The sequence below is a fragment of the Nelumbo lutea genome, chromosome 1 (assembly GCF_056320005.1).
Source record: "Nelumbo lutea isolate HS-2025 chromosome 1, American lotus-T2T, whole genome shotgun sequence".
In the NCBI taxonomy this organism is placed as follows: Eukaryota; Viridiplantae; Streptophyta; class Magnoliopsida; order Proteales; family Nelumbonaceae; genus Nelumbo; species Nelumbo lutea.
Genome location: NC_142684.1, coordinates 210,801,008 through 210,827,267, shown reverse-complemented (window position 1 = coordinate 210,827,267; position 26,260 = coordinate 210,801,008). Strand labels below are relative to the sequence as shown.

The 26,260-nt window shown below is 40.6% G+C and overlaps 1 protein-coding gene across 1 annotated transcript; it reads right to left on the bottom strand.

Moving 5' to 3' along the window:
* Positions 1–22,455: 22,455 nt before the first annotated feature.
* LOC148880789 (uncharacterized) lies at positions 22,456–24,244 on the bottom strand. The gene has a single exon (XM_088962814.1). The coding sequence runs from the start codon at positions 23,885–23,887 to the stop codon at positions 23,165–23,167; it is 723 nt and encodes a 240-aa protein (XP_088818940.1). The 5' UTR covers positions 23,888–24,244; the 3' UTR covers positions 22,456–23,164.
* Positions 24,245–26,260: the final 2,016 nt, after the last annotated feature.

The window sequence follows — 26,260 nt, the reverse complement described above, 5'->3', positions numbered from 1 at the left end:
TATATACAAGGACTCCTTTTTCTTTGTAGCACAAGAAAATCTAATTTAATTTTGTTGTGTTGGTTTCCCACTAGGAAAGTTCTCGTAAAAGACTTGTTTTTAGAATTCAAGGAACAAAATCTCAATATAATCTCCATATTGGCTTTAAATCTATTATGCAAGTATGCAGCCATAAGCTTTGATGCAACTTGCGTGAAAATGTGATAGTGATTTGATGGCAATAGAGAAAAATAAAAAGAAAAAGAAACAAACTGTACATAGTTCAGCATGATACTTAGGTCTAGAGAATAAAGACAAATAAAATTTCCACATTAATAATCAATGAAAATTTTAAAAATGCCAAAGAGAAAACTTCCTCCCAAAAAGCCATGCTTTCCCCCCAAAAGATTTACGTTTTTTTTCATTAATCTCACAAAAAAGTTACATGAAAATACAAAAGAAAAAGCTTGTAACAGAGATATGAACCATATATATATACAAAAGAACCCATGAAATAGTATTAGTTTTCTAATAGGAAACTTATGAAATAGGTCAACTAATTGACTTGCCTTGAAATTGAAGGCACCAAGGTTCAGCAAGTTTGAAACCATTCTGTTGAAACAATTTGAACAAAAAAACATTTGCTTTTACTTGTAACCTTTGGGAACACCTGATGAAAGACTTGCAAATTGCAATATTTCCCTTCCTTCAAATGGAGGACTAAAAGTTTCTTAGGCTCAGTTTGGAAGGAGTACAAATACAAATATGTGCAGTATAAATTTATATAAAATACAAGGTTTTGCACTCTACATATTTGTAATTGTACTCCTTCCAAATTGAGCCTTAAAAGTATATTCGAAAAGTGGGTTTTCGTGAAGGACTTTTCACTCTCTACTCATTTGAAACAATCCTAGGAAGAAATAATTTTCTTTTATTTAAAAATCATGGAGGACAATAGCAAAGAGTTCTAGTGGAATGACTCACCCGTATCGCTATTGTTGCTAAGATGAGCAACTTTGTTCTTTGATGATGCGCGACCTACAAGCTCTTGACTAGAGGATTGCTTAGACGTACTCGCATGGTGAGCTGGATTAAACTACAAAATAGGGATCAGAGAGACCTGGGTGGATGACCCGAAGAAGTCGTTCCGATGCTTAAGTCAGTATTGTTGTGGTTGTGAGCTAAAGTTTGAGAGCTAGAGAGCTTGAATGTAAGTAATCGCGCATACCTGGACCCCGGAAGGGTTGATGCCCTTATATAGCTGAGCTATCACGGCTATCGCGAAACGGTTCCGGAATCTCTGGCCTGAGTGGATGAAATCCGTTTCCGCTTTAGTCAGGGAGTAATGTGTCAGTCAATGAAGTTTATCGTTACCGCTCGATCCGGGCGGAGAGAGGATAAGGCCTGCCGCTACGCGGCGTGAACCTGTGATGTTCGGAGTCCGCTGGGAAGCTTCTGGAGTCGATTACATGTCACTTCGGTTCTTGGGCCCCAAACTGGCTTAGGCACCGAGGTGCCTTTACACCAAGGTGCCTTTATGCCGAGGTGACTCTATGCCGAGGTGGCTGAACATCTGAACTCCGAAAACTGCTAACTAGGCTCCCCTTGCTGAGTTGTCATGCAGATCGCATCCACGTGACCTTTACTTAGTAGGTCATGCCAAATTACCCCTCATCAATTGCCCCTCACTCCTTGTGCCGTGGGTCCTGACCCGGTGCGGGGAGTTCATGACGAGCCTAGGTGGATTTGGCATGAAGTCTAGGTGATGTGGAGGGTGGATTGTTGGTCGGACCTATTCGACTGTTTGGCTCAATCAGGAAGTGACCCAAATCGCGTATCAGGCACGCGCGGACGTCAAGCCGATTATAGTCTCGGCGGACGTCAAAACGCGCGCTAAACTGATTTCAATGTCGGGAGTGGTGCAGCCAATTTTCCTAGGAGACTTTAGATCATACAAATCTTGACCGTTGATACTAGTTATAAATAGGGGCCGAAGGGCCCATTTTCTTTGCCACAAAACTACGAATCCAAAGTCCTTGAGGTCGCGTTCAAGTATCCCAGCTTGGTGTCAGCTATTCCTGGGTCCGAGGTCATCTCACTTTCTTCGGTCTTCTTTTGGTGAGTTCGTCTCCCTTTGCTTTTGATTCCATTGTCCTTTCCATTAATATGTCTACGCTTAACTTAGATAGCCTTCTAGATGGGAGCGGTGAGTCCAATGGGGCCGAGGTGGGTACCTTGGCATTGACCGTGGAGCCTCATCCTACCAAGGTGGGCACTTCGGCACAGGATGCGGACTCCAATCCATTCAAGGCGGGTTCACCTCGTCCAGAGCGAGAAGCTTCTAGAAAATCGGCCTCCACCTCACATTGAGGACGCCTACTGGATAGCTTCGGTCCATCTATAGTGACAGCAGATAGGCTCCTATCCTTAGTAGCTCAGTACAAACTCCCCAATGACTTTGTATATAGTATTCCCTTAAGCAACTTTCCTTGGGATCATGGTTATGACGAGATCATGGTCTTCGAGGAGCAGCTTGTAGCCGGTCTGCGTCTTCCGCTCCACCCTTTTATAGTCGAAGTCGTTAAATTCTTTGACATTGCCATTGACCAACTACACATAAACTCCATTCATAACATCTTAGGTACCATTTCCCTTTTCCACAATTACAACCGTCCTCTAGACCTCGACATCTTCTCTTCAATCCTTTCCATCAAGAAGAACTCGGCCTACGTTCTACCCAAGCACAGGCGAATTTACTATATGTCTCCTCGCCCTGGGTACAAGCTGTTGTACGAGCTCCCTAATAAGTTCCCGGCCTGGAAGAGACGCTACTTCGTGGTCCATAATGCCGAGGCTGGCCTTTCCCGACTCACTAGATGGCAGCCATCCAAGACCCCAGCATTATAATGGACCCAAAGATAAGGGAGGAGGTCCAATCTTGGGCAAAGCTCAGTCATAATGATCGAGGAGAAACTCGTGCAAACCGGTCTAAGCCCTTCTAGTAGGTCGCTACTTATTGTAACTTTTTTCATTTGTTTACTTCGATGTTGTATCTGACTTAGTTCATCACTTGTCGCAGTTGCCATGGATGACATCTCTACCGATGAGCTCTTTGGGAGCATGCAAAAGTGGAAGAAGAAGAAGAGGGCCTCCAAGAAGGCTCGCCTCCATACTGAGACCACCACCACTGAGGTCACTGCCTCTATGCCTAAATACCCACCCGTCACCGAACAACCTCCTGTAATTGACTTGGTTAAGGAGGACCCGAGCAAGGCCACTCCACCCCGCGTACCCGAGGAGACAACGTCTTCAAAGCCCGTTCCAATGACCACCACCTCTTCGGGCAACAATACTTTAGTCAGAAGCATTTTGACTCCAAAGTTTGGCCTTCTCAAGAGTAAGGACATGGTGTTTTCCGAGGAGATCGCTCATTGGGCTGACTTACTGGTTGCTCAACTCGGGGACCGAGCGGTCATGCATTGTATGGTGATATGTACTTAAACTTAGCCTTCAAGTTGCCTTATACTTAGATTTTTCTACATACTGATACTTGTTTTCTTCTTTTTGTAGGTGAACTCCTCTATCCACACCTTGGACTATCAGTCCGAGCTGAACTTAAAGCGAGCTCTCAAAGTCGAGGAGTCCTCCCAAAGTGCCCACTTCAAGCTCAACTTAGCTCGTAGTGAGATCAACTAGATGAAAAATGACGCACGAGCTAAGAAGGAGCTACTGACTCTGCTGATGGTGGATAAGAAGGAACTCGAGGTGGAGAAAAAGCAACTTGAGGAGCGCAAGGCGGCACTGAAGAGGAGAACGAGAACCTCGTGGCTCATGTGAAGGAGTGGACTGAAATCCTGCTACAAGCGATGGAGGAGGCCAAGGTCAAGGTGGTCGAGGAGTATAAGTCTTTGGCGAAGCTTCGAAAGAGATTGGTCGAGGCTGGGTTTAAGATTAGTAGGTGGAGAAAAAGCAACTTGAGGAGTACAACGTGCTACTACAAGGGGTTTAAGATCAGTAGGTGGTTGACCCAGTGTAAATTTCCCCACCTCGACCTCAGTGCCATCACCATGTCCAAGATCACCAAGGAGATGGTCTTTGAAGCCGCCCAGGATCCGGACTCTGAGGTGGAAAGTGACAATGACATAATCGATGACGAGACGGTGGGAGAGGGAGAGGAGGTTGATGTCGCCGAGGACTGCATGGAGACAGATCCGCCTACTGAAGCCTCCATTGGGGATGAGGAGCCCTGAACTAACTGATGCTTCTTTTCTTGGACCCCCTTGCAAATACTTGATGTTCCGAGCCACCAAGTTCGGCTAAACAGTTGTAATCTTTCTTTCTTTCTTCTTTTCTATCACTATATACTCGAAGTATTTTATCAATGAAACACAAGTACTTTGCAAAACTCCTTGTGTGCAAAAAAATTCCTAAGTGTAGATTTCTCTCAAACTCAAGATTACTCCCGAACTCGAATAGGAACAATTGTTATTGTATGCTGGGGTGAGCAGACGCTTTAGGGTATGCATGCCCAACTCGTCTGTGCCGAAGAGGTGACTGGGTCATAAACAGCCTATGCCGAAGAGGTGACTAAGACTTCTCTGCCCATGTCGAGGGGCGACTGGGTCTTATATCGTGCCAATGTCTTTTGTCAGCTCGACGCTATAGCCCTTAGGCTTCTAGGAGTGACTTAAGGTCCTCTCTCCAATACGTTGTCCATAGGATCAACTAAATGATCTAAGGACTTAGCCATTTTTTCTTGCATTGAGATTTATAGGTAGTATCTCCTTAAGTTGTCGATATTCCAAGCATGAAGTACCCGCTTTCCTTCTATGGTCTCGAGCTCATAAGTTCTTTCTCCGAACACCCATCTCACCCAGTAAGGACCTTCCCAATTTGGACCAAGCTTACCCACATTGAACTCAAAGACCATTACCTTGCGAAGGACTAGGCCGACTACTTGGAATAGTCTCTTCCTGACCCAAGCATTGTACTACCGAGCTACTTGCTGCTAGTAAGCTACAATTCAAATGTAGGCCTTAACGCATACCTCCTCAATGAGGTCCAAGTTGGTTCTGAGCTCGTCATTATTTGTCTCTTCGTCATAAGCTTTAAGTCATAATGTCGGTACTTCAATCCCTGTCGGGATTGTGGCTTTCGTTCCATACGTGAAGTTGAAGGGCATCTCGCTAGTCGCGGTCTTGATGGTAGTCCGATAGGCCCAAAGAACACTGGTAGCTCATCCACTCACAACCCTTTAGCTCGCACAAGGCGAGTTTTCATCCCATGGAGGATAGCCCTGTTCATCACTTTGGCCTGCCCGTTTGCTTGTGGATTTGCTACCGAAATGAAGTTTTGTTGAACCCCCATCTCAGTGCACCAGCTCTGGAATTTGATGTCTTCAAATTGCTTCCCATTATCTAAAATCAAGACTTTGGGCAGTCCGAAATGACACATGATGTTTATCCAAAAGAAAATTTTCACGTTTCGGGCTATAATGTTTACCAACAGTTCGGCTTCCACCCACTTCATGAAGTAGTCTACTACCACGACCAAGAACTTCCTCTGTCTGATTGTCAGCAGAAAATGACCAAGGATGTCGATTCCCCACTATGCGAAGGGCCATGGGCTAATAAGATACTTCAAATCGATAGATGGTTGATAGAGGATGTTGGCGTGCCTTTGATATCCATCGCATTTCTTGACGAGCTCGAGTGCATCTAGCTTCATTGTGGGTCAGAAGTAGCCCTACCTTAATGCCTTTTAGGTGAGGGCTCTACCTCCTAAGTGTCCTTCACATAAACCTTCATGGATATCGCAGAGTAAGAGCTCAGCTTCTGAGGGTCGCAAGCAACATAGGTAGGGGAGGGTGAAGGATCTCCTGTACAATCGTCCGTCTATGAGGACGTACTGTGATGATTAACACTCTACCCTCCTAGTTGCATTGCGTTCTATAGGTAGGGCCCCGTGGAGCAGATAATCAACGAGCGATTCAATCCAACTTAGTTCCGCTTGCAACACGGGAGCGACCTCTTCTGCTCCCCTGAGAATGCTGGGTCGAGGTAGGTCCTCTATGTACACAATCCACATAGTGTTGTCGCTCATGCTTGTTAGTCGTGATAAAGCGTCAGCCTCAACGTTCTTGGACCTCGGAATTTGCTTGATAAAGCAAGAGTTGAAGCCTGGTAGAATCTCTCTAACTTTGGTTAAGTAGGCTGTCATAGTTGAGTCGCGAGCTTCATAATCACCATTGACTTGGTTAACCACCAATTGAGAGTCACTGCAAACAATGAGGTGCTTCATTTCCATTTACTTTGCTAAGTTGAGCCCGGCAATTAGCACCTCATGCTCTGCCTCTTTGTTCGACGCCTCGAATCCGAACCGAGAGCATACTCCAACTTCACCTCACTTGGGTTGTACAATATCAGTCCCGCACCACTTCCTCGTTGGTTGGGTGAGCGATCAACGTGGAGGATCCAAGGCTCCTCATCCCAGGTCAATATTGCTTTTGATCGGAACCAATGTCGTGCTAGTTGATGCCTTCGGCGTGTGAACGGGCTCAGTCAGTTTGGTGGTTGGTGTGCTGGACATGCATTTTGCTACGAAGTCGACCAAGACTTGGGCTTTGATTGTTGGTCGTGGCTCAAACCGGATGTTGTACTCGCTAAGTTCGATGGACCACTTCATCAATCTCCCTGACACTTCAGGCTTAAGTAGAATGTACCTCAAAGGTCTATCAGTAAGGATGACGATGGTGTGGGATTGGAAGTATGGGCATAATTTCCGAGCTGCTACCACTAGCGCGTATGCCAGTTTCTCAATATCGGGGTATCTGGTCTCTGCATCCTGTAGCACTTTACTTACATAGTAGACAGTCGATGAACCCAACCTACCTCTCTGAATAGTACCGAGCTGACTACCTCATCACTTGCCGAGAGGTACAACTTCAACACATCTCCTTCCTCAGGTCAGGTTAAAACTGGGATTGTACTTAGGTACCTTTTCAGCTCGTCAAACGCAAGCTACCACTCTTTAGTCCATTCGAAAGTTTCATTCTTTTCAATTGCCTTAAAAAAGGGGAGGCACCGACCTGCCGACTTAGACATAAACCAGTTTAAGGCAGCTACCTGGCCAGTTAGTCATTGTACCTCCTTGATTTTGTTTGAGTTTGCTTCGATGCCACATCGATTCACTATATAACCAAGGAATTTGCTTGACGTGATGTCGAAGACACACTTATTTGGATTTAACTTCATATTATACTTCCTTAAAATTTGAAAAACAACATCTAAATCATTAATTAAAGATCTAGAGAACTGGTCTTCATGATCATGTCATCAACATAACACTCCACTTTATTGCCAATCAAAGGTTCAAAAATTTTGCTTACAAGTCATTGGAAAGTTGCTCAAGCGTTTTTCAAACCAAAGGTCATAACTTTATAACAATATAGCGCAAGTTTGGTTACAAAAGCAGTTTTTTCTTGGTCAATTATGTCCATCCTAATTTGATTATAGCCAGATTAGGCATCCATAAAACTCAGCAACTCGTGCCTTGAGGTCGCATCTACTAGGCGGTCAATTCTGGGCAAGGAAAGCAATCCTTTGGGCAGGCTCTGTTTAGGTCAGTGTAATTGATGCACATACACCACTTGCCATTATCTTTCTTCATGAGCACAGGGTTTGCGACCCAGCTCGGGTAGTGGACCTCCCTAATGAAGTCTACGGCGAGGAATTTTCTGACCTCCTCATCGACTACCCTCCACTGCTCCGAGGCGAGGTTGGAGGGGGATGGAGTCGTGACCATCAAGAATGTGTGCTCGAACCGAACAATATTCGGCCATGTGCCAACCTCCACTAGTACTGTGACGCGACCTATAGGCCTGACTTCCTCTCCGTTGAACCCTACTAGTGGGGCATCTGCTGGTTTTAAATCACTCTGTTGTAGTTGCAACTTGTCAAAGGTTCCTTTGAAGAGGATATCGGCCAAACTGCCTGAGTCCATCAAGATCTACTTTACTTCAAAGTCATTGATGATCATCTTCACGACCAGGGTGTTGTCATGAGGATACTGAATCCCACGGGCATCATCCTCGATAAAGTAGATTGGTTCTTCAATTCAAGGTCACTTGGGTGGGTTCTCTACTTTTTGCTCTAGTTCTCAGACTGACATTTTCCTGGCTGTAGTCGTGCACCCTGCTACAATAGATCCTCTAGTGATCATATTAATCACTCTTTGGATCGGTCTTTCTTTTGGTAGCGGACGAGGTGGCGGCTCGTTCCGTCTACTACTCTCTAGGGTGTCTTTTTCCAATCTCCCTGCTGGTTCCCTTGTCCTTTTTCCTCATGCAAAATGTATTTCTTCATGTACCAACGACAGATTAGTTCTTCGATCTCATCGTAGAGGTTTCTATAGTTTTCTGTATTGTGACCATGGTCTCGATGAAAATGATAATAGACATTCAGGTTCCTGGTCGTTGGGCCTCCTCGTAGCTTGGGTGGCCATCCGACAAAAGAGGAGTCTTTGATGGCCATTAAGATCTCTCCTCACTTTGCCGACCCAACCTGTAACTTCGCGAGGGGGACTTACTCCTAGAGCTTGGGGACTTGCTTTTTTTCCTTTTCTTGTTGCTCCTTCTTTCTTCCTCTCTCTTCCCCTTTTCTCCTACCTAATTGTCGCTTTTCACTTCTTCTGTACTGATAAACTGATCAGCAAACTTAAGGAACTCGGTGATGTTCTTCGGCTTGTTGGCCACGACGTGCCACTTGAACTCTTTGTGAGTGATTCCTTTTTGCACTACGGTGAAACGTACTGTTGGGTCAAGGTTCGGTATCTACAGGTATGTCTCGTTAAAGCATTTGATGTAGCTTCGAATTGGCTCTCCTTCCCTCTGCACCACATTCAGAAGGCTCTCCTGTGACTTCGAGCACTTCTTACTAGTGATGAAGTGAGTCGTAAACATGTCCACGAATCGCGCCCAGCTTTTGATGGAACCCGGCATCAAGTTTCTATACCAAGTCCAAATTACTCCTCTGAATGTGGTGGGAAAGCCACACACATACAAGCCGTGTCGGCCCTGGCGAGATGCATCTGGGACTGGAATGTGTCTATGTGATCGTTAGTATCAAAATATCCATCATACTTATCTAGTGACGATACCTTGAAATCTTTCGGCATTGGGGCCACTAGGAGCTCGGGTGACAGGGGGTAGGCTGGCTCAAAAGAGCAGGCGTTGTTCTTGTGGCCATCGAGCTCACCTCCTCTCTTTCTTGACCTTGATCTGCTGGATGGTTGGGCTTCGCTGGTGGGTCATTCCTTACTGATGAGCGGCGATTCTTACGATGCCACCGCTGTTGCTTCTTTGGTGTTGTGGCGTTTGTACAGTTGGCTTCTGTGTTGTCAGGTATTTCGATCTTACTCCAAATAGTAGGGCGAGATGGTTCAGGGGTTCTCCTCACTGCATGCTCAGTGTTGGCTGTTGTGTGGATCCAAGGGGTCTCTTCTTGAGCCCGCGCCTTGGACCTCGAGCTGATAATCTACATGCGAAACTTGCTAACTATGCCTCTCGGGCTAGCTGGACTTGGGCCTATCCCTAGAGCTCTCTCTTCGGGAAGTAGGGGGAGTATGCCTGTCGCCTACTATACCCGTGGCGGGGTCCATCTCGAGGGAGGGACTGATACCTACAAAGTACTCTCACCAGGGGGGAGACTGGCGGACGTTCTGGTGAGCCCGGTGCTGATTCTGGTTCTAGAATTGCCCTTGATGATGGTTTGTCAGCTGGCTTGGTTGCAGTGGTGGAAACTGTTGCTGATATTGTTAATAAAAATAGTACTGCTAAAACTACTAGAACTGATGGATTTGCATCGTTCGGACGCTCTAGATGTGGTCGTTGAACTGGGAGTGCCCGACCCCAGGGGAAATCATGGAGGGCTCTGAGAACGTGGTGTTCACCTAGGGGAGCGGGACACTCACCTGTTGGGTAGTCTGTGGAACAAACAATGATGGGACCTCGGAGGCAGTCAGGGGAATGGTGAACTGGTCGATAGTCACTGAGGAACCCTAGGGAGTAACTATTTGCTGCTCTTTCCCTCCAGTGATGTTCATGTCACTCTTTCCATTGTGGTTGGATGATGCCATTTGAGGTTGAAACTGAGACTAAGACTATGACTAGGATTGGTAGACCTTTCGATCATTTCCCACAGACGGCGCCAATTGATGATGCACAACCTAGAAGCTCCTGACTGGAGGATTGCTTGGACATACTCGCGTGGTGAGTTGGATCAAACTGCAAAACAGGGATCAGAGAGACTGGGGTGGATGACCCGGAGAGGTCACTCCAATGCCTAAATCAGTATTGTTGTGGTTGCGAGCTAAAGTTTGAGTGCTAGAGAGCTTGAATGTAAGTAATCGCGTGTACCTGGACCCTGAAGGGGTTGATGCCCTTATATAACTAAGCTATCATGGGTTTCGCGAAATGGTTTCGAGATCTTCGGCCTGAGTGGATGAGACCCGTTTCCGCTTTAGTCAGGGAGTAATGTATCAATCAATGAAGTTTATCGTTACCACCCAATTTGGGCGGGGAGAAGATAAGGCCTGCTGTTACACGACGTGATCCCGTGATGTTCGGAGTCTGCTGGGAAGCTTCTAGAGTTGATTACGTGTCACTTTGGTTCCTAGGCCCTGAATTGGCTTAGGCGTCGAGGTGCCTTTACACCGAGGCACCTTTATGCCGATGTGACTTTATGCCAAGGTGACTGTGCCAAGGTGACTCTATGCCGAGGTGGTTGAACATCCGAACTCTAAAAACTGTTGACTAGGCTCCCCTTGCTGAGTTGTCATTCTATGGGCTGATCGCGTCCACATGACCTTTACTTACTAGGTCATGCCAAATCACCCCTCATCATTCTTGAAACTAGTGTTTTAAAAAAAATGACTCGGAATCGGAACCGTTCTGGCAACTGGTTTTTAGGTCAATGGCTCAATCATCTGGTTCAAATGGACAATTCGTTCTGATAAGAAAATAAAAATGGCCAAAAACTATTAAATGGGTTGACGGTTCAACCAAACGAGTCAATAAGCCGTTGATCGATTCAATGATATTTTGCCAAGGACCAGGTTTGAGGTAAAATGAAACGGATTGCCTGGATGATTCTAGGACCGAATGGTCCAACCATCAGGGTCAATGGAGGTTCAAAAACATTGCATGAAAGTTCAATGAACCTTTTTATCAATGAAGGACTGTCTTCTCTAGTTTATTTTAACCTTTATTTCTATTATGTTTCTAGTGCAGTAAAAACAACAAGAAACAAGTTATTAATTTCCTTGAAAATTAATGATGTTAAATAGGGTAACAAATAAGTTTTCCTATTCTCCTAATGTTTCAATCATGGGTTTTAAAATCAATCCAAAGACCAAATCAGTCAGAGGTCTGGTTATTAGGTTGAATGGTTCGATCATTTGGACCAAATGATTGGCCCATTCTGACAAAAAAATAAAAAATTTAAAAAATAACAAAATGTCAAAATCGTTTGAATGGTTCGAATTGTTAACCGCTTGAGTCAGCGATTTGCTAATCAAAATCAACAGTTTTTTGAGAAATCCTAACTTTGAATAAAACAAAACCGGTCACTGACCGATTCCCAATTTTTCTGGTCCAACCATCTGGTCCGGTCCGGTTTTGAAAATCATGATTTCAATATTTAACTTAAACAAGGATGAACGGTTGGAAAAATAGATAGACATTGTGACCTTTGAATCGAAAGGACCCAATTCACTGACTCTCTGTTCGAACAATTATGACTTGCAGGAAAATAGGAATGTCATTTTCTTATCCTCTTTTTGGATCATAACATTTGTTTGCTATGGTCATTTTTCGTACAATCATACACCATAAAGTTGTAATTTGCATAAAAGTGTTTGGTTTCTATATTTTTCATTTACTTTTTTTATATTTATTTCATTTATTACATGCAATCAAACCAAACAGAGATAAGGTTCAGTTTGGAAATTGTGCAAATATAAGGTTTGAAAATACTGTATTGAAGATTTTTTTAAGATAAGAAAAATTTTTATTAAAGCGAAAAAAAGGGTGGAATATATATACAACCGAAACAACATGACCGAGTCAAACACCACCCCAAAAGTCAAACAGAATATCAACCCAACCTCCACATCTAGCAAAAACAAAACTTATCTAACCAAGCCCCAGCGCAAATACAAACAGGTCACCCAAAACAATAGCGAGAATTACTCTTGGTTACTTGATCGCGCTCTACCCCCACGCCCTCTCCCTCCAAACGGGATTTCCCAACTCTTCCCCTTTCAGCTTTTACCGAGCAATCTACATAGAGATGTACCAGCTTTCTTAGCTTCCTACTACCAGGAAATAAGTTGAAGCCTTCGTCTGCTTCATCTAGTGACGCGTTTCTTTCTCTTTCTTCATCTTCATCAGAATGAAAATTCTCGGCCCTTAGACTCTAATTCTGACTCTCTTCCTCACTTTGTTTAAGTATATATTTGGCATCCATGTTGCAGATACAATACATTTTTTGAAACTGTGCTGCTGATAATGTGTGGGTTGAAAGCACTGTTTTCTGAAAAAAAGAATCCTTTTTTTGTTTGAAAACGTTGCTCCCAGGTAGGAAGTTTCCTGGAGCAACAACAACGTTTTCTGTTTGGTATCAATTCTCTAGGGAAACGTTTCCAGCACTGGTACTATCTATTATCTAGTGCCATGTCATTTCCCTGTCACTGCCACCTCATGTCCCTTTTGGCAGCAATGAATTGCAGCTCCAGGAAACGCCAAATTCGGCATTACTCCAAGCCACACCTTCCCGATTTTTAAAACATGACTTTGAACCATTTTTTATAAAAATACGATTCCAAACAAACAGGCGTTTCCTGGAACACCGTTTTTCCGACATAACACTGATGTAGCGCTGTTTTCTAGAGCAATGGCATCGATGCCAAACAGATGCTAAATCGCTACATTCGTCTCTAATTCCACCTCTTCTCGATCTTCTGTATCATCAGAACTTCCTGACACGAAAGCTTCTAATTCCTCTCTTTCCAAAACTAGCGTATTTCTGCATACAAGGTTTTACACTAAAATATATTTGTATTTATACTCTTATCAAACGGAGTCTAACGGTCAGACTGAAAAGAATATAATACAAATATTTATAATACAAATGCATACAAAATACAAGGTTTTGAGCTCTATATGTTATACTATTTCCAAACTGAGCCTAAGGCTTAGTTTAGAAGGAGTACAAATGCAAATATGTAGAGTGCAAAACCTTGTATTTTGTATTATTTTTTTATATATTTACACTGTACATATTTGTATTTGCACTCTTTCCAAACTGAGCCTAAATAATATCCTATGTCCAGATGATCATTTTTGTCTCGTATATATGCATTGGTTTAAAGTATATTAAATGATAATTAATTGATTAAGAGCTCATTTGGGAGGGTTTCTATATTGATCGAGCTGAATTGACTAAGCTGCTTCAATGAAACCACCTTAGATAGCCTCCCTAGAAAGTCCATTTTGTGGCTTCTATAAGCCTATTAAAGACTTTCTGGGTTTTTATCAAACATGCCTTGATAGTGTTATGGGTTTCCCAACTCATGCTCATGCAATACTAGAAGCCACTGCATGAAAGCCGTAGCCGAGACAAGTTATAGAATTTGTGGAAGTCGATTAAAGAAATCCAAATAAGGAGTCCGGACATAGACAACGGATTGGGTAAACTATGATGAGAGAACACACTGGTATTTCATACACATAAGATGTGGGTCCCATGTGGGTGATGGGCCATGTGTACAAAGCACTAATGTATCCCCTTGTGATAGGATACCCAGCCAGCTGTGGATGATTTTTTTTCCGGCCCATCTAATTCAGGACCAGATCTAGCTAGTAGGCACAACTTAAGTAAGCATGTTAAATAAGCACTTAGATAATTAGTATTTTGACAACTATCAAAAGTGGGTTTTAATGTTTGTTTAAGGGTGGGCTGAAGATATATATTTTAAGGGACAAATGTCAATTTTTTTTAAATAATCATTAAACATGTTTACAACGTTTATGCTTACCTGATCCAAACTGACCTAATTCCTTATAATAGGAGTGTAGATTTTGGCTTTGTGGCGTTAAGCTAAGGATTGTCTAAGTAATATAAAGTTGAAGACAAATTCCCATCTCTAAATCTGAATTAAACAAGGTGTATTATTGCAAATGATATCTAAAATGCATAATTATATAGATAAATAATTTTTAATCAAATTGAATGAGATTAAATCTATGTCCAATCCAAATTCTAATATCCAAATCCAGATCATAATCAATTATACCAAGAAAAAAAATCCGAAATAATGAGATCAGATATCAAATTAGATATTGAATTTTTGGAGTCCATTAATTAACAACATTAGCCGAAGGAGAGTTGTCCTTCATTTGGCTTTGCATGATGAAACAGGCTGGAGTAGGAATGTTGGTTGCATTGCTGGCTCCCATGAGCCTTTCAAAAGCCTTCCTAAAGCAGGCAACCTGACGCCAAATGCTCAAGGTAATGGTACATGGGTTCGTTGTATGGAACCATCAATTTCCTTCTTGACAGTAAAGACCCATTGCGTCAGGTGAAGTGAGACAGGAGCATTGGCTGAAAAGCAACCATATATATATGTATATATGGTATAGATCAATTAACCCTAAAATTCGCCCAGAAACTGTAGATAAAAAATATCAGAGAATGTACAAATGAATGGTTACAAAAGAAAAGCTGTGGACAATAACCAGCCACCTGCATCTCTCCGAGAAACAAAGCCCAAGCATTTAAAGCTCATCATGACAACCATCGCAACTACCAAGAAGGCCATCGATGTATACTGAATATCAAAAATGGGTCTAACTTTTCACATGAATGGAAAATTAAGTAGACTGCAAATTGTATTTGTACTCTTTAGGATCTGTTTGAAAGGAATATAAATATAAATAAATAGAGTGCAAAATCTTGTATTTTGTATGTATTTGTATTTATATTTTATTTTTTAAACTATGAACTCTCCCATCTTGAATATCTTAAAAATCAATATATATAATCCATATGCAGGGAGTCTTACTACATGCCGGAGAATCTTATACCAGTTAAGATTGGTGAAAAAATCTTTTTTAGTTTAACTGTAAAAATTATATACTGATATGTAGATTATCTAGAAACAATAAACCTGCTTGAGCCATGCTTCTAATAATCAAGTAAATATGTAGGTTCTTTTCAAAAATATTTTTTGAGGGGCTACACTACAGGGGGTAACTATGTACAACAAGAAAGCCATGGCCCTACCAACTGGGTGTTTTGAAAAGTGATTCAATCTAGTACTTGGTTAAATTGTTTTAACTATAATATCTCTTAGGCCCCATTCATTTTTTCAGGGAGTTATTTATCCTGGTAAATGCATTTGCTTGGGTATATGTCTTCTTCACTTACCAATGTTTTTTTTTTTTTTTTTTTTCATGTAATAAGACAATAGCTGCTTTTTTTCTATAAAAAAGCCATCATTAAAAGGGGTAATTTTGTCCCATTCACCTAGAAGATGGGTCATTTATCCAGATAAATGATACCTAGAAAAAATAAATTTTTCATAGACCCCACATAAAATCTGAAAGAAACATGGATATCTTGATCAACAGAAACCAAAATCCCATTAACCAACTTTTCCCGTCTCAAAATCCAAAAAAAAAAAAAAACAAACAAACAAATGGGGCCTTAGTAATATTAACCTTCGTCCTACATATCTTAAAACACAGTGGTAAAGGGAGCATTGGTCACACATGACCAATCACTACACTCCACCTTTCTCCTAATTACTTCTAATTTATAAAATAATCCTCCTCCTTTCTTTCTTCCGTCCCAACATTTTTCCTTGTTGAAAATTCTCTATATATCGACCTCTAACTAACTCTCCTTCAGCCATTTAGTTAACCCTCTATTCAAAGAAATGGTTCAAAATTTTAATCAAAACGAAATTAGGTGTGCTAGGTTCGTACAACAATACTTATTCCTCATTAATCATTGTCTTACCAAAACTCTTTTGGCCCTAAATAATGTTTTCTAATAGTATTTGGGAAAAGAAATCATTGTCCGAAGATCAAGTAATGAATTAAGATGTATTTTTCTCTAATTTCTGTTTTTATCAAAAATAGAAAATAATTAAAGAGTTTTACAATAATAGAAAAATCAGTCATTTTTATTTTGGATAAAATACAAAAACCTCTCCTAAAGTTTCTGATAATCATAAAAACCTCCCCTATAGTTTCATTTTAACAAATACCTGCCCTAAACTTTTGAGAAACTCAACAAAGACCTCCCTTCCATCACCTTTTCAGACGAAAAACGGTAGACTGATTCCCTAGTTTTTTTTCAAATACCCATTCTACCCTTTTATAAATTATTTTACATGCAAAACTACTGAAATACCCTGTTTTAATTTGACAAAAACCTCCTTTAATGATTATCTTCTAACATTTTTGTCGAGTTGAAATAGGGTTATTTTAGTATTTTTGCATGTAAAATAATTTATAAAAGGGTAGAATGGGTATTTGGAAAAAATTGGTGCATCAATCTAATGTTTTTCATCTGGGAAGGTGATGGAAGGGAGGTTTTTGTTGAGTTTCTCCAAAGTTCAGGGGAGGTATTTGTTAAAATGAAACTATAGGGGAGGTTTTTATGATTGTTAGAGACTTCGGGTAAGGTTTTTCATTTTACCTTTTTATTTTTAGCAAAACACTCGGATTGAATTATAAAAGAACATAGTTTGAAAATATTTTAAACATTTATTCTGAACTGGAAAGGCAAGAGAGGGTGGGGTGGGGGTGGGTTTTGCATGCCCCATATCCCCGACCCCTAACTCAAATGCCTTGCTCTGAACCCCACCAGGGCTAGAAATCCCAATGATCCCACCTCCATTATCCCTGTAAGGAATGGGGATCCCTGAATTTGCCCCACCCTACCTTGGTCATTCCTAGTTGCATACTTGCAAATTTATTTTTTATTTTTTGAAATTTATCTAAAATTATATTATATTATATAAAATAATATATGATAATATAATATAAAATATATTAACAGTTTTATATATATTATGTAGCATAATATATTCTTGGTGGATTAGAGTTTGGAATCCAGGCACGGTGGACAAATACCAACCTCGCCCATCCCCAATCCCCGGAATTTTGGGTTTCCCCAAAACCTGCCCTTAACCCCGATCAGTGGTCAAAAAACCTGCCCCGACTGGAGTAGGGCGGGGCGGAGCCCTAGTGGAGTGGGGCAAATATTTTAATTTTAACATATTAAAAAGGAATTTCCCCCCTTCTCAGCAGAAGATAATATACAAACTAGGGGATAAGGGGAGAAATGATTTTGTTGGTATATAAAGAACTGAATATTGTTACACGTGGCAATTCAGGTGGGGCCCAAGAAAAGTCCATGTCATCCTCTCATTATATAGCAAGTTTTGACCCATAAAAGAGCCACCATTTAAATGAAGGGTTCCCTATGAACCCACAAGTGTATTAAGTGCAACAACATTAAGGAAACATGCATTGTATCTGTCCTTATAGCGGTGGGTCTCACTCTTAAAGCCATGTCTCAAGTTCGCTCTCGTGAGTGCACATAGGATGATTCTTTTTCCTTTTATTCTTCTTTCTTCCTTTCTTTTTTTTTTTTTTTTTCTTTATCGCTTTTGTAACATCAAGAATTGGCATTATTAGAGGAAGAGCCCAATAGGCCATGGTTATAAAGTTGATGGGTTGTGGGGAAACTGACCACATGGAGAATCCGAAGTGTCAAATATCCAGTAGACGGGTCTGGTGTTGTTGGTCATGTCATCCCCTTCACATGGCTTTGGAGAGGAGAGAGATCTGATATCGATCGGTGACTTGTTCATCTATCAGAGATAAAAACTTTTCTTATAGCTGACTAAGATAAAAGGCAAGTTGTCACACTCCATGAGAACTACATCCGGAACACAAAGAGATTTGTGTCTTAAGAAGAGACAGCTCCGATCCAAGTTGATGATATATATGTAGATAAAACTAGAGAATGTGATCAGTAAAAGTTCTCTGTAGGGTTTAGAGGGATCGAAGCTCTTTCCATCACAACACCATATTTCAAAAGGATCGAAGGTTCGCAATCTGGATCACCACATTAATTAATGATCCCCATCTCTCTTGATTCATTTTCCAAGTACACCTGACCTGCAGGGCATTCAATTCATTTTGGGCAGCCCCAGATACTGGCTTTTGGGTGAGAATGTTTGTTTATTAGACAATATAAGAAACCAATTGCTAATGCTGAGTTGTGGGCTGATCAGATACTGATATTGGCTAGCTAGATATATATAAATAGAGTGGTCCTTGCCGGACTTTGGCTCAGTCCATGCTTGATGCCGAGACGGGTGAAAAAAGAGCACCGGATCGATTTGTGTCCATTTTTGCTGAGATAAGAGGAACCCAAGAATGAAGAATCATTTAATTTCTAATTGCGATTGAAAGTACAATCATGAACAAATGTCTCGTGGAGTCTTCACATACAGTAAGAACACAGCTCATTGTTTGTTTTAAAAAGGGTGGAAATTGGAACAGATTCAGTCGCTCATGCAGGAGATGAGGATGAGAGGCGGCAATCATTACTGATTTGGTGACTCGGTTTACGAGCCCATGCACCGAAGAAGACTAAACCTCAAAACCATCTGCCACACGCATAACTTTTAACGACCCCACCCCACCCCACCCCGGTGCATCTCTCTCTCTCTCTCTCTCTCTGCTAGTCTGCTGTCCTCTGCCAAACTTTAACTTACAGAATCTTGGTCGATATTGCTAACCTTGTCAGGCAAAAGCCAAGGGGTCTTGGCTTTGGTGTGTGTTGTTGTGTGTTGGTCTCTCATTAGGGTTTTATTTGAACACCTCTTTATTTACCATATATTCATGGACACCGAATTCATGGTTAAGAGATCATATGCATCCTTTTCAGAGGAGAAAGAGCGAGGGGGGGGGGGGACCAAACAGGTCTGTGCTGTGCTGCCCTTAGTACATAAAAAGTCACTCAGGCTACTGTGCTCTCTTAGCTGGCTCTCTGCTCAACCATGGGAGCTGTTTAGTGGGGTTCACAAGCTAAGGGTGGTGGTGAGGTTAATGGGTCTATGGTACTTGATAGAGCTCAGCTCGTGCACGTACTGTGTAGCCACAGCTCAACATTTCTCATGGAACCCTGTATACGTGATAAAAACGTTGTAAGCAAAGTACTTGACATCTTTTTAACTCTCTCTCTCTCTCTCTCTCTCTCTCTCTCCCCCTTTGTTTAGGTTTTAGTCTGCTCTGGTTTCTAGTTTTGAGTTTTACGGAGAGAGAGAAGTATTAAATATATTCATCAGTGTTTGGTTTAATTTGCACCTTATTTCAGTCGTATTTGAGAGAGTTTGTTCAAGTAATTAATTAGCTTCTCTCCAGCAGCTAGACCATGAAATTATCTCCTCTTAATGGCAGTTTTTCAGAACATATCTGTTGCAGGTTTGCAGCAGAGAGCCGATCAAGCACACCTTCAAGTGTGACAGATCAAACTGCACCTACTGTCCTACTCCCGACATCCACGTGCGGTTCACCAACTCGTATAAATTATAGTTAGCTTTTTTATGGGTAAATCTGGCTCGTAATTCAGTAAATAGTTCACCTGTTTGATGGATACTTGATACTGCAGAAACGGTTAACCAGCTCTGGATTGGATCATGAGCTAACTGGGTGAAGGCAGCTTGACGAGGCTTAATAAACCATCTCCATCTAGCCTCATTTAAAGCTTAATTAAGAGCTGAGCGATGGAAAATGAGATAAGTATATATTCATTATGTGATGTACAGCTTGGTGGTAATAAGAGAAAGAGTGAGTTGAAAAAGCTGTAACCGAGTAGTAGCAATCAAATATGGGAAGGGTTTGGGCTTGCTTGCTTGGCTATTTTGGGTGGGTTTGTTGTTTTGTTTACCGAAGGATCCGAGTTCAGGTGGGGTGCAGTGTTGAGACTTGAGAGGCGTAGTAGACTCATCCATGTGCATCTGCATCCTTAGAGAATCCAAGAGAAACGACAGGAGCCGACAATTACTATTTGGGTATTGGTCCTATAGAATAAGACAGCACACACATATACCCTTTTCTTTCCTACTTTACTACCAAACCACCACTTCAGTTTTTTTTTTTTTTTTTTTCAAATTCTACTACAACTACTACTTCTACTGATATTACTATGAGGAGAAATTTCACCCAAGAAGCTAAAATTTAGGAACACCCCCCCCCCCTTGAAGTACAATAATGCTAGGTTACAGGACAAATGTGGAAGTCCCAAATAGGATTATTAGAGGAGGAGTAGCCTAGCTTGATGAGATGATAATTAATAAATTGAAATACTTTGCATTGATTTCTAGAGTTCTGGTCAATGTCCTCTCTGTAACTTCATATTTATTGATAAAAGTTGATAAGGAATATTTAGGAAGTGTATGTATGTAGGGAAGGGTTCTCTCATGACACTCACAGTGAAGTCCATTCAATCCTTTGGATTTTTCTTTTACAAAAAAAAGGCTAGTGCTTTTAAAATTGAAATCTGATTGGAATACATAATTTGTTCTTACAGATCAAGATAAAGAAAATATAGAAAAATAAAAAACTAGAATGGTATCAAAGTCCTTAAAAAAATTAAATCATTCCATTCAATCTTTTCTAAGGACAAGAAATTTGGCTAGAGACCAGTTATTGCCTATCCATATTTGAAGTCGAGATCTCATGGCTTACTTACAGTCTCCAGAACCCTAATGAAAGACCCGATTGTCTGTTGTAGTGTATTTAATACATCATGCCATACAATCCCTTGCAAGCCATTAATACAAGGACCTACCCTACCCAGGGATGTTAAATATCAATTCCACATATGTGGATATTTAAATGTGGACTCTCAATAGACAAAGGGTACAATTATAACTTGGGAAAAAAGAATTAGGTTGTAACTTGGCAAATTCACAAATTCTTGGGACTATATCTATCACACTATATACATAAATAGAAAATAGAATGCAATGGACATTCACAAATTCTTCATTTTAAGGGTGTAACTTGGCAAATTCATCTAGATTCATCGCCGACTCCTTTCAAACCAAACAGTTGAAGCTGCTTATTGCAACTTTAGGTTGTTTTTGGCATGCTTTCAGAGAATTAATTCTGAGCATGAATTGTGTGATTCTAATAATAAGCTTTAAATGTGAAAGTATGAAAATTGTTGGAACTAAAGCTTCTTTTGGGATCAAAAATCATTCTAAAATTTAATTCTTTTTTAGCTCAAAAAAGATTTTTTTTTGCTAAAAAATTATCATTCTTCAAATAGTGATTCTTTGGAACAGAATTTTAACCAAAGATAGTTTTACCCAATTCAAGAATTTTTCAGAGAAAACTGGAGCTTAAACTAATTCTATATTGATGATAAACACTACAAAAGTTAAGGCTAGACCAAAATTCTTGCAGTTGTATTTGATGATCAAGGAGCTAGCTAGCCATATTAGTAACCATAATGTGATCTACCTGTCTGTCCACGTTGGTATGTAGTATAAGTGCCTTATTGAGTACCTAACTCTCAACAGTCTGAAAAGAAAATTGAATCATAACTTACATTCTATGGTACAAATGCAAAGAATAAGAGAGCTAGAAAGAAAGAAAATTAGAAGCTGGGTTTCAAGTTTCAACACATAAAATTGTTCAACACTTAATAACTTATAAAAGATAAGTTCTAGTTTTTAAGAAACCCATTTAATTGATCCAAGTATCCTAACTCCAACAATCCTATATTGAATACAAGTATACCAAGCAAAGATGACATATTAACCATTGATCACTCCAAAACATTGGACCCAGAACACTTGTAATTAGGGTATAATGCATATCGAATGTTGTGTTAAGCGATTACATAATTAACATCATCACGAGTATTGGCATGATAATCACAATAATTATATTAACAGTAATTCCTTTGTTTTTCTTGTTTTAACTTTGTAATGTATAAACCACTAGTCTACAAGCTAGGCCTTATTCTAAGCTCCGGTTGAACCCAATTGGATGATGATCATGGGGGCTATAGATCTGCAGACCCTGCTAATAGATTCAAATTTTTTTTCTTCAGAATGATTGCAATAATGCAATAAACTTGACATTTTATTTGGTAGCTCCTATATGTCTAGGTGGATTATTGATCATATATTGCAGGGATATAACTAGGAAAAAGAAGAAGAAAAAGAAAAGAAGGGAGTAAAGGAAGCGTAGAATGACTGCACTATTGCAAAGTATGAGATTTGATAAGATAGCTAGCTTTTATATCTAGGTGGTATATATATTATAGGTCATCAGTCCTAGGATATTAACAAGCATAAAAAGAAAGAAAATGCAAGGGAGTATAACAAACTTTTTTCAAGTTTCCAACATTAGTGGAAGAGTTTCATCCAAATCCCCAACATAAATCTTAAAATGATGAGACTCTCTCTCTTTCTCTCTCTCTCTCTCTCTCTCTCTCTCTCTCTCTCCGCTCTCTCTCTCTCTCTCTCTCTCATTTCCAAATGCAGAAATATGTTGCTTCCCTTACAGCGGCAGAACCATGGTTTAATACAGAAACTTAGTTGGATACATTAACCAGCTTTACCAAGAAATGCATTAATACTTATTTCCAGAATGGCTACTATTGAAAATAGTGACAGTGGCATTTTGGTAGTTATTTCAAACAAGAGGCGCAAATAGCCTACCTTAAGTGATAGATATAGTCCCCACGGAGATGGATCACCAGACCCTTAATGCGTAGTAGAAAATGACACTGCACTGCAGACTGTACCTATCCATCATCAAACCCTAATCTTCAATCATAATTCTTCATAAAATAAATCCTTCCTTTTGTGTTAATTTACAATCTTGGGTTTCTTCTCCTCTCTCCTACTGCTGCTGCTCCTGGACTGGAAGCCCTTGTCATGCCATTGCACGTTCAATCAAACACTCATGAATACATCAACCAGGAAATTTTCACTTACCGTATATAGGAATTTAGAGTGTATGGATATTACACACCGGATGAGCAAACACAAACCAATTTAACACTACAACTCTCATCTCTTTATGCTACAGAGGTGGTGGCTTTTGCCCCAGTCGAAGCTCTAGATCCACCTCTTCAGCCACCAATTCCTTGTCGTAGTTACGATTGTTGTCATCTTCCTTCTCATTGCGCATATAAAACGGAGGCCCGAACCTGCCAGAGCGGCACACAGAAGCTTGGACTTGGATGTCTGCTGCAACCGGGAAATTCATGGATGGCGGACAAGATGAGACCCAATTGTTTGTCAAATAAGGAGATACAGAAAGAAGATTGGAGGGCGAGTCCATGCATCCATTTACTGACGACGTAGGTGTGAAGGCATTGGTAGGGCTTGGTAGAGGGTAAAGAAGGCAGTAGGCGCCATTGGGGACAAATTCTCGATTTGGGATGATGAGAGTAGATGAGGAATTGGAAAATGAAGAGGGATCGGAGGAACCGGCGGTAGGAGATTGACGGAGTCTAGCACGGTCTCGACGGTGCACATTCATGTGGCCACCGAGTGCCTGGGCGGATCGGAATTCTCGTCTGCAGAAGGTGCAAGTGTAGGAGCGAGGGGGCCATGTAGTGCCCATGATGCTACCAGTGTCTTCTGCGAAGGCTCGCACCTCCCATGAATCATCATCGTCTTGGGCTTGCTGTTTCGCGTTCCACATCCAAGGGCTAAAGGTAAAGCTAGGGTTCGGTTGTTGTTGAGCCTGAGCCAGTTTCTGGAGTTGGGTCAAGGAGAGCAGACCAAGCTCTGCAGCCATGTTAACAGCTGCATTCACAAAAGAGAGATTTTTATACAAATTGGACAATCGATCAAGGAGAGGTGGATGGGTCTTTGAGGAAGAGGAGGAGGAGGAGGAGACAAAGAACCCTAGCACCGAGTATATCACCGTCGTTCTGAAGGAAGCAATTGGAGTTTAGTGGAGACTGGAGAGAGAGAGAGAGAGAGAGAGAGAGAGAGAGTGGTATTATAATAATAAACTGCTCAGTGCTAACGCGTCCAAGCTATCTTTCTCCGTATAAGGACAACCCCTTACATTGGCTTGAACGCCCATATCATTTACTTGTTTACTGATTCAAATTACCATCTCTCTCTGAACCAACAACATAAAAATAAATAAGGCAAAAACTGAAGTTGCTGCTGCAAAGGAAGACAAGAGAGAGAGGGGTTGCAAGTACTTAACCTGTAAAAAGAGCCAACTATCCTCTAGAAAATTAATGGGTTTTGTTTTTTGTTTTTGGTTTTTACATTTTCTTTCTTCTTCCTTTACCTCTTCCTTTTCTATTGGTGGGACGGAGAGTGTCAAAATGTGTTCTGACATTGCTTAATTTCTTGTTTTCCCATTTGCTATTCTTAATTTCTTTTTATCTTTATGCTTCAACCTTGCTTAGCTGATCTGACCTATTGATTAGTTTTGTTAGATTACCACTACTGTAGTGTCTGGTTTGTAACAGTGGAACAAGGAGATTCACTGGCTTTCAGGCCATTATTGAGTAACTATTAAAGTCTCTTGGACTGGTTGGCTCTTCCAATGCCACTGTTTTTGGGATTTGTAATGTGATACAAGAGACAGTTTTCTGGGCAAGTATCTTTGTTACAAGAGGGATACCTAGTTTTGATATTATGTCCAGAACGAGGCTGTGTCCACACTTCTTTCACACTGTTTATGACTAGCAACTAGTTAATCACTTAATTGTTATTTACTAATAGAAACAAATTGGGAAAAGAAATCATGTGCCATCTGTCAAAGATGGCATGCTTTTTCTTTTTCAAGGCATGTTCTTGTAGGCACCACTCCATTTCAGACCCACACGTTTAGAAACCAAGAAATGAAATCATTCATTTACCCAAACATTTGAAAGCAAAAATGTATAATTTATAAGAGAAGAGCACAGAGATAAGGATGGTAAGTTGGTAGTGTATCTTTATTTCTTTTTTTGATAAGCAATAAAAGTAGGAGGATTGAAGATGGATTCAACTAGGATAAACCTAGATCCAAGTTTAATCTGTTAATATTCGGAATTGAATAAAATCTTAACGTACCGTTTGGTCTAGATTGGACTTGATGAGATTTGGGTATTGTATTTTGTATATAATGATCAAAATATTATAAGTAAACTGTGCCAAGAGATGACTTCAATATATATATCATGAATAAGATGACTTCAAGATAACTTTTAGGAGACTTGGGCCTAATGATCACTACTCTAGTAAACATTTGACATTTAAAACAACTTGAGGTGGATCTGTATTTGATCCAATCTAGCTAAATTTGGATCGCCTTAATGGGGTTGGATTCAAATTTGAATTCGGACAAGTGGACAACATTTTTAAATGTGTGTATACAGAAATAACACATTTAATTAATGCATTAATGCTTAAGAATGTTAAAGGGAGAACAAATATCAGGTCTAGTGGATCTAATCAGGCTTGATGGTTAGTTGGACCAATTAACATTTAGCACAAGCAATCAAACATAGGTTCCATCAGAGCAGTTCTTTGTTCCCAGAATAAACAACTATATTTAATTTGTTGCTTCAATTAGTGGAATGTCACCCACTAATTGAACTGGTTGGTTCAATATGAGATTGCTGATGTGGGTGGATGCACAATAAGAGATTGCTTTTGAACTGGTTGGTTCAATTGGGTATTCATTCCTACAATCCAAATCTCTGTACTGAGCCAAATGCATATATATAATATATTTCATTTTTCTTTTGAGGCAAAAAGTTTTCAATAGTTCAAACACGATACCCACTCCACCAATTTCTATATAAAACATAAAACATATTGTACAATTATCGAGAGTAAAAGAAACAGTGTTAAACGAAAGAAAAAGGAAAACACCCCATGTGTCAATTACATGAGATCTGGAAGTATTTCGGCCATTACCATAAAATGGGGGTTCAGTAAAAGAGACATATGGAGTAGCTAGCTGGGTCATCCCATGGGATATGGAACTGCTGCTATTTGATTATTGAATTGAAGCTCATTGATGGCATAACTTAACACGGGCTGTTTGCCGAGAGGATGATGTAAATTAATAACCTTCTAAAGAGTGTGGCTCTAATTTTCACTGTCATTATTAGTACCGTTACTGTCGCATCACCAGCTATGCAAGAATTCCTGAAGC

Coding starts and splice junctions, on each gene's coding strand:
- LOC148880789 (XM_088962814.1), bottom strand. CDS start 23,887: ATGGCTGCAGAGCTTGGTCTGCTCTCCTTGACCCAACTCCAGAAACTG.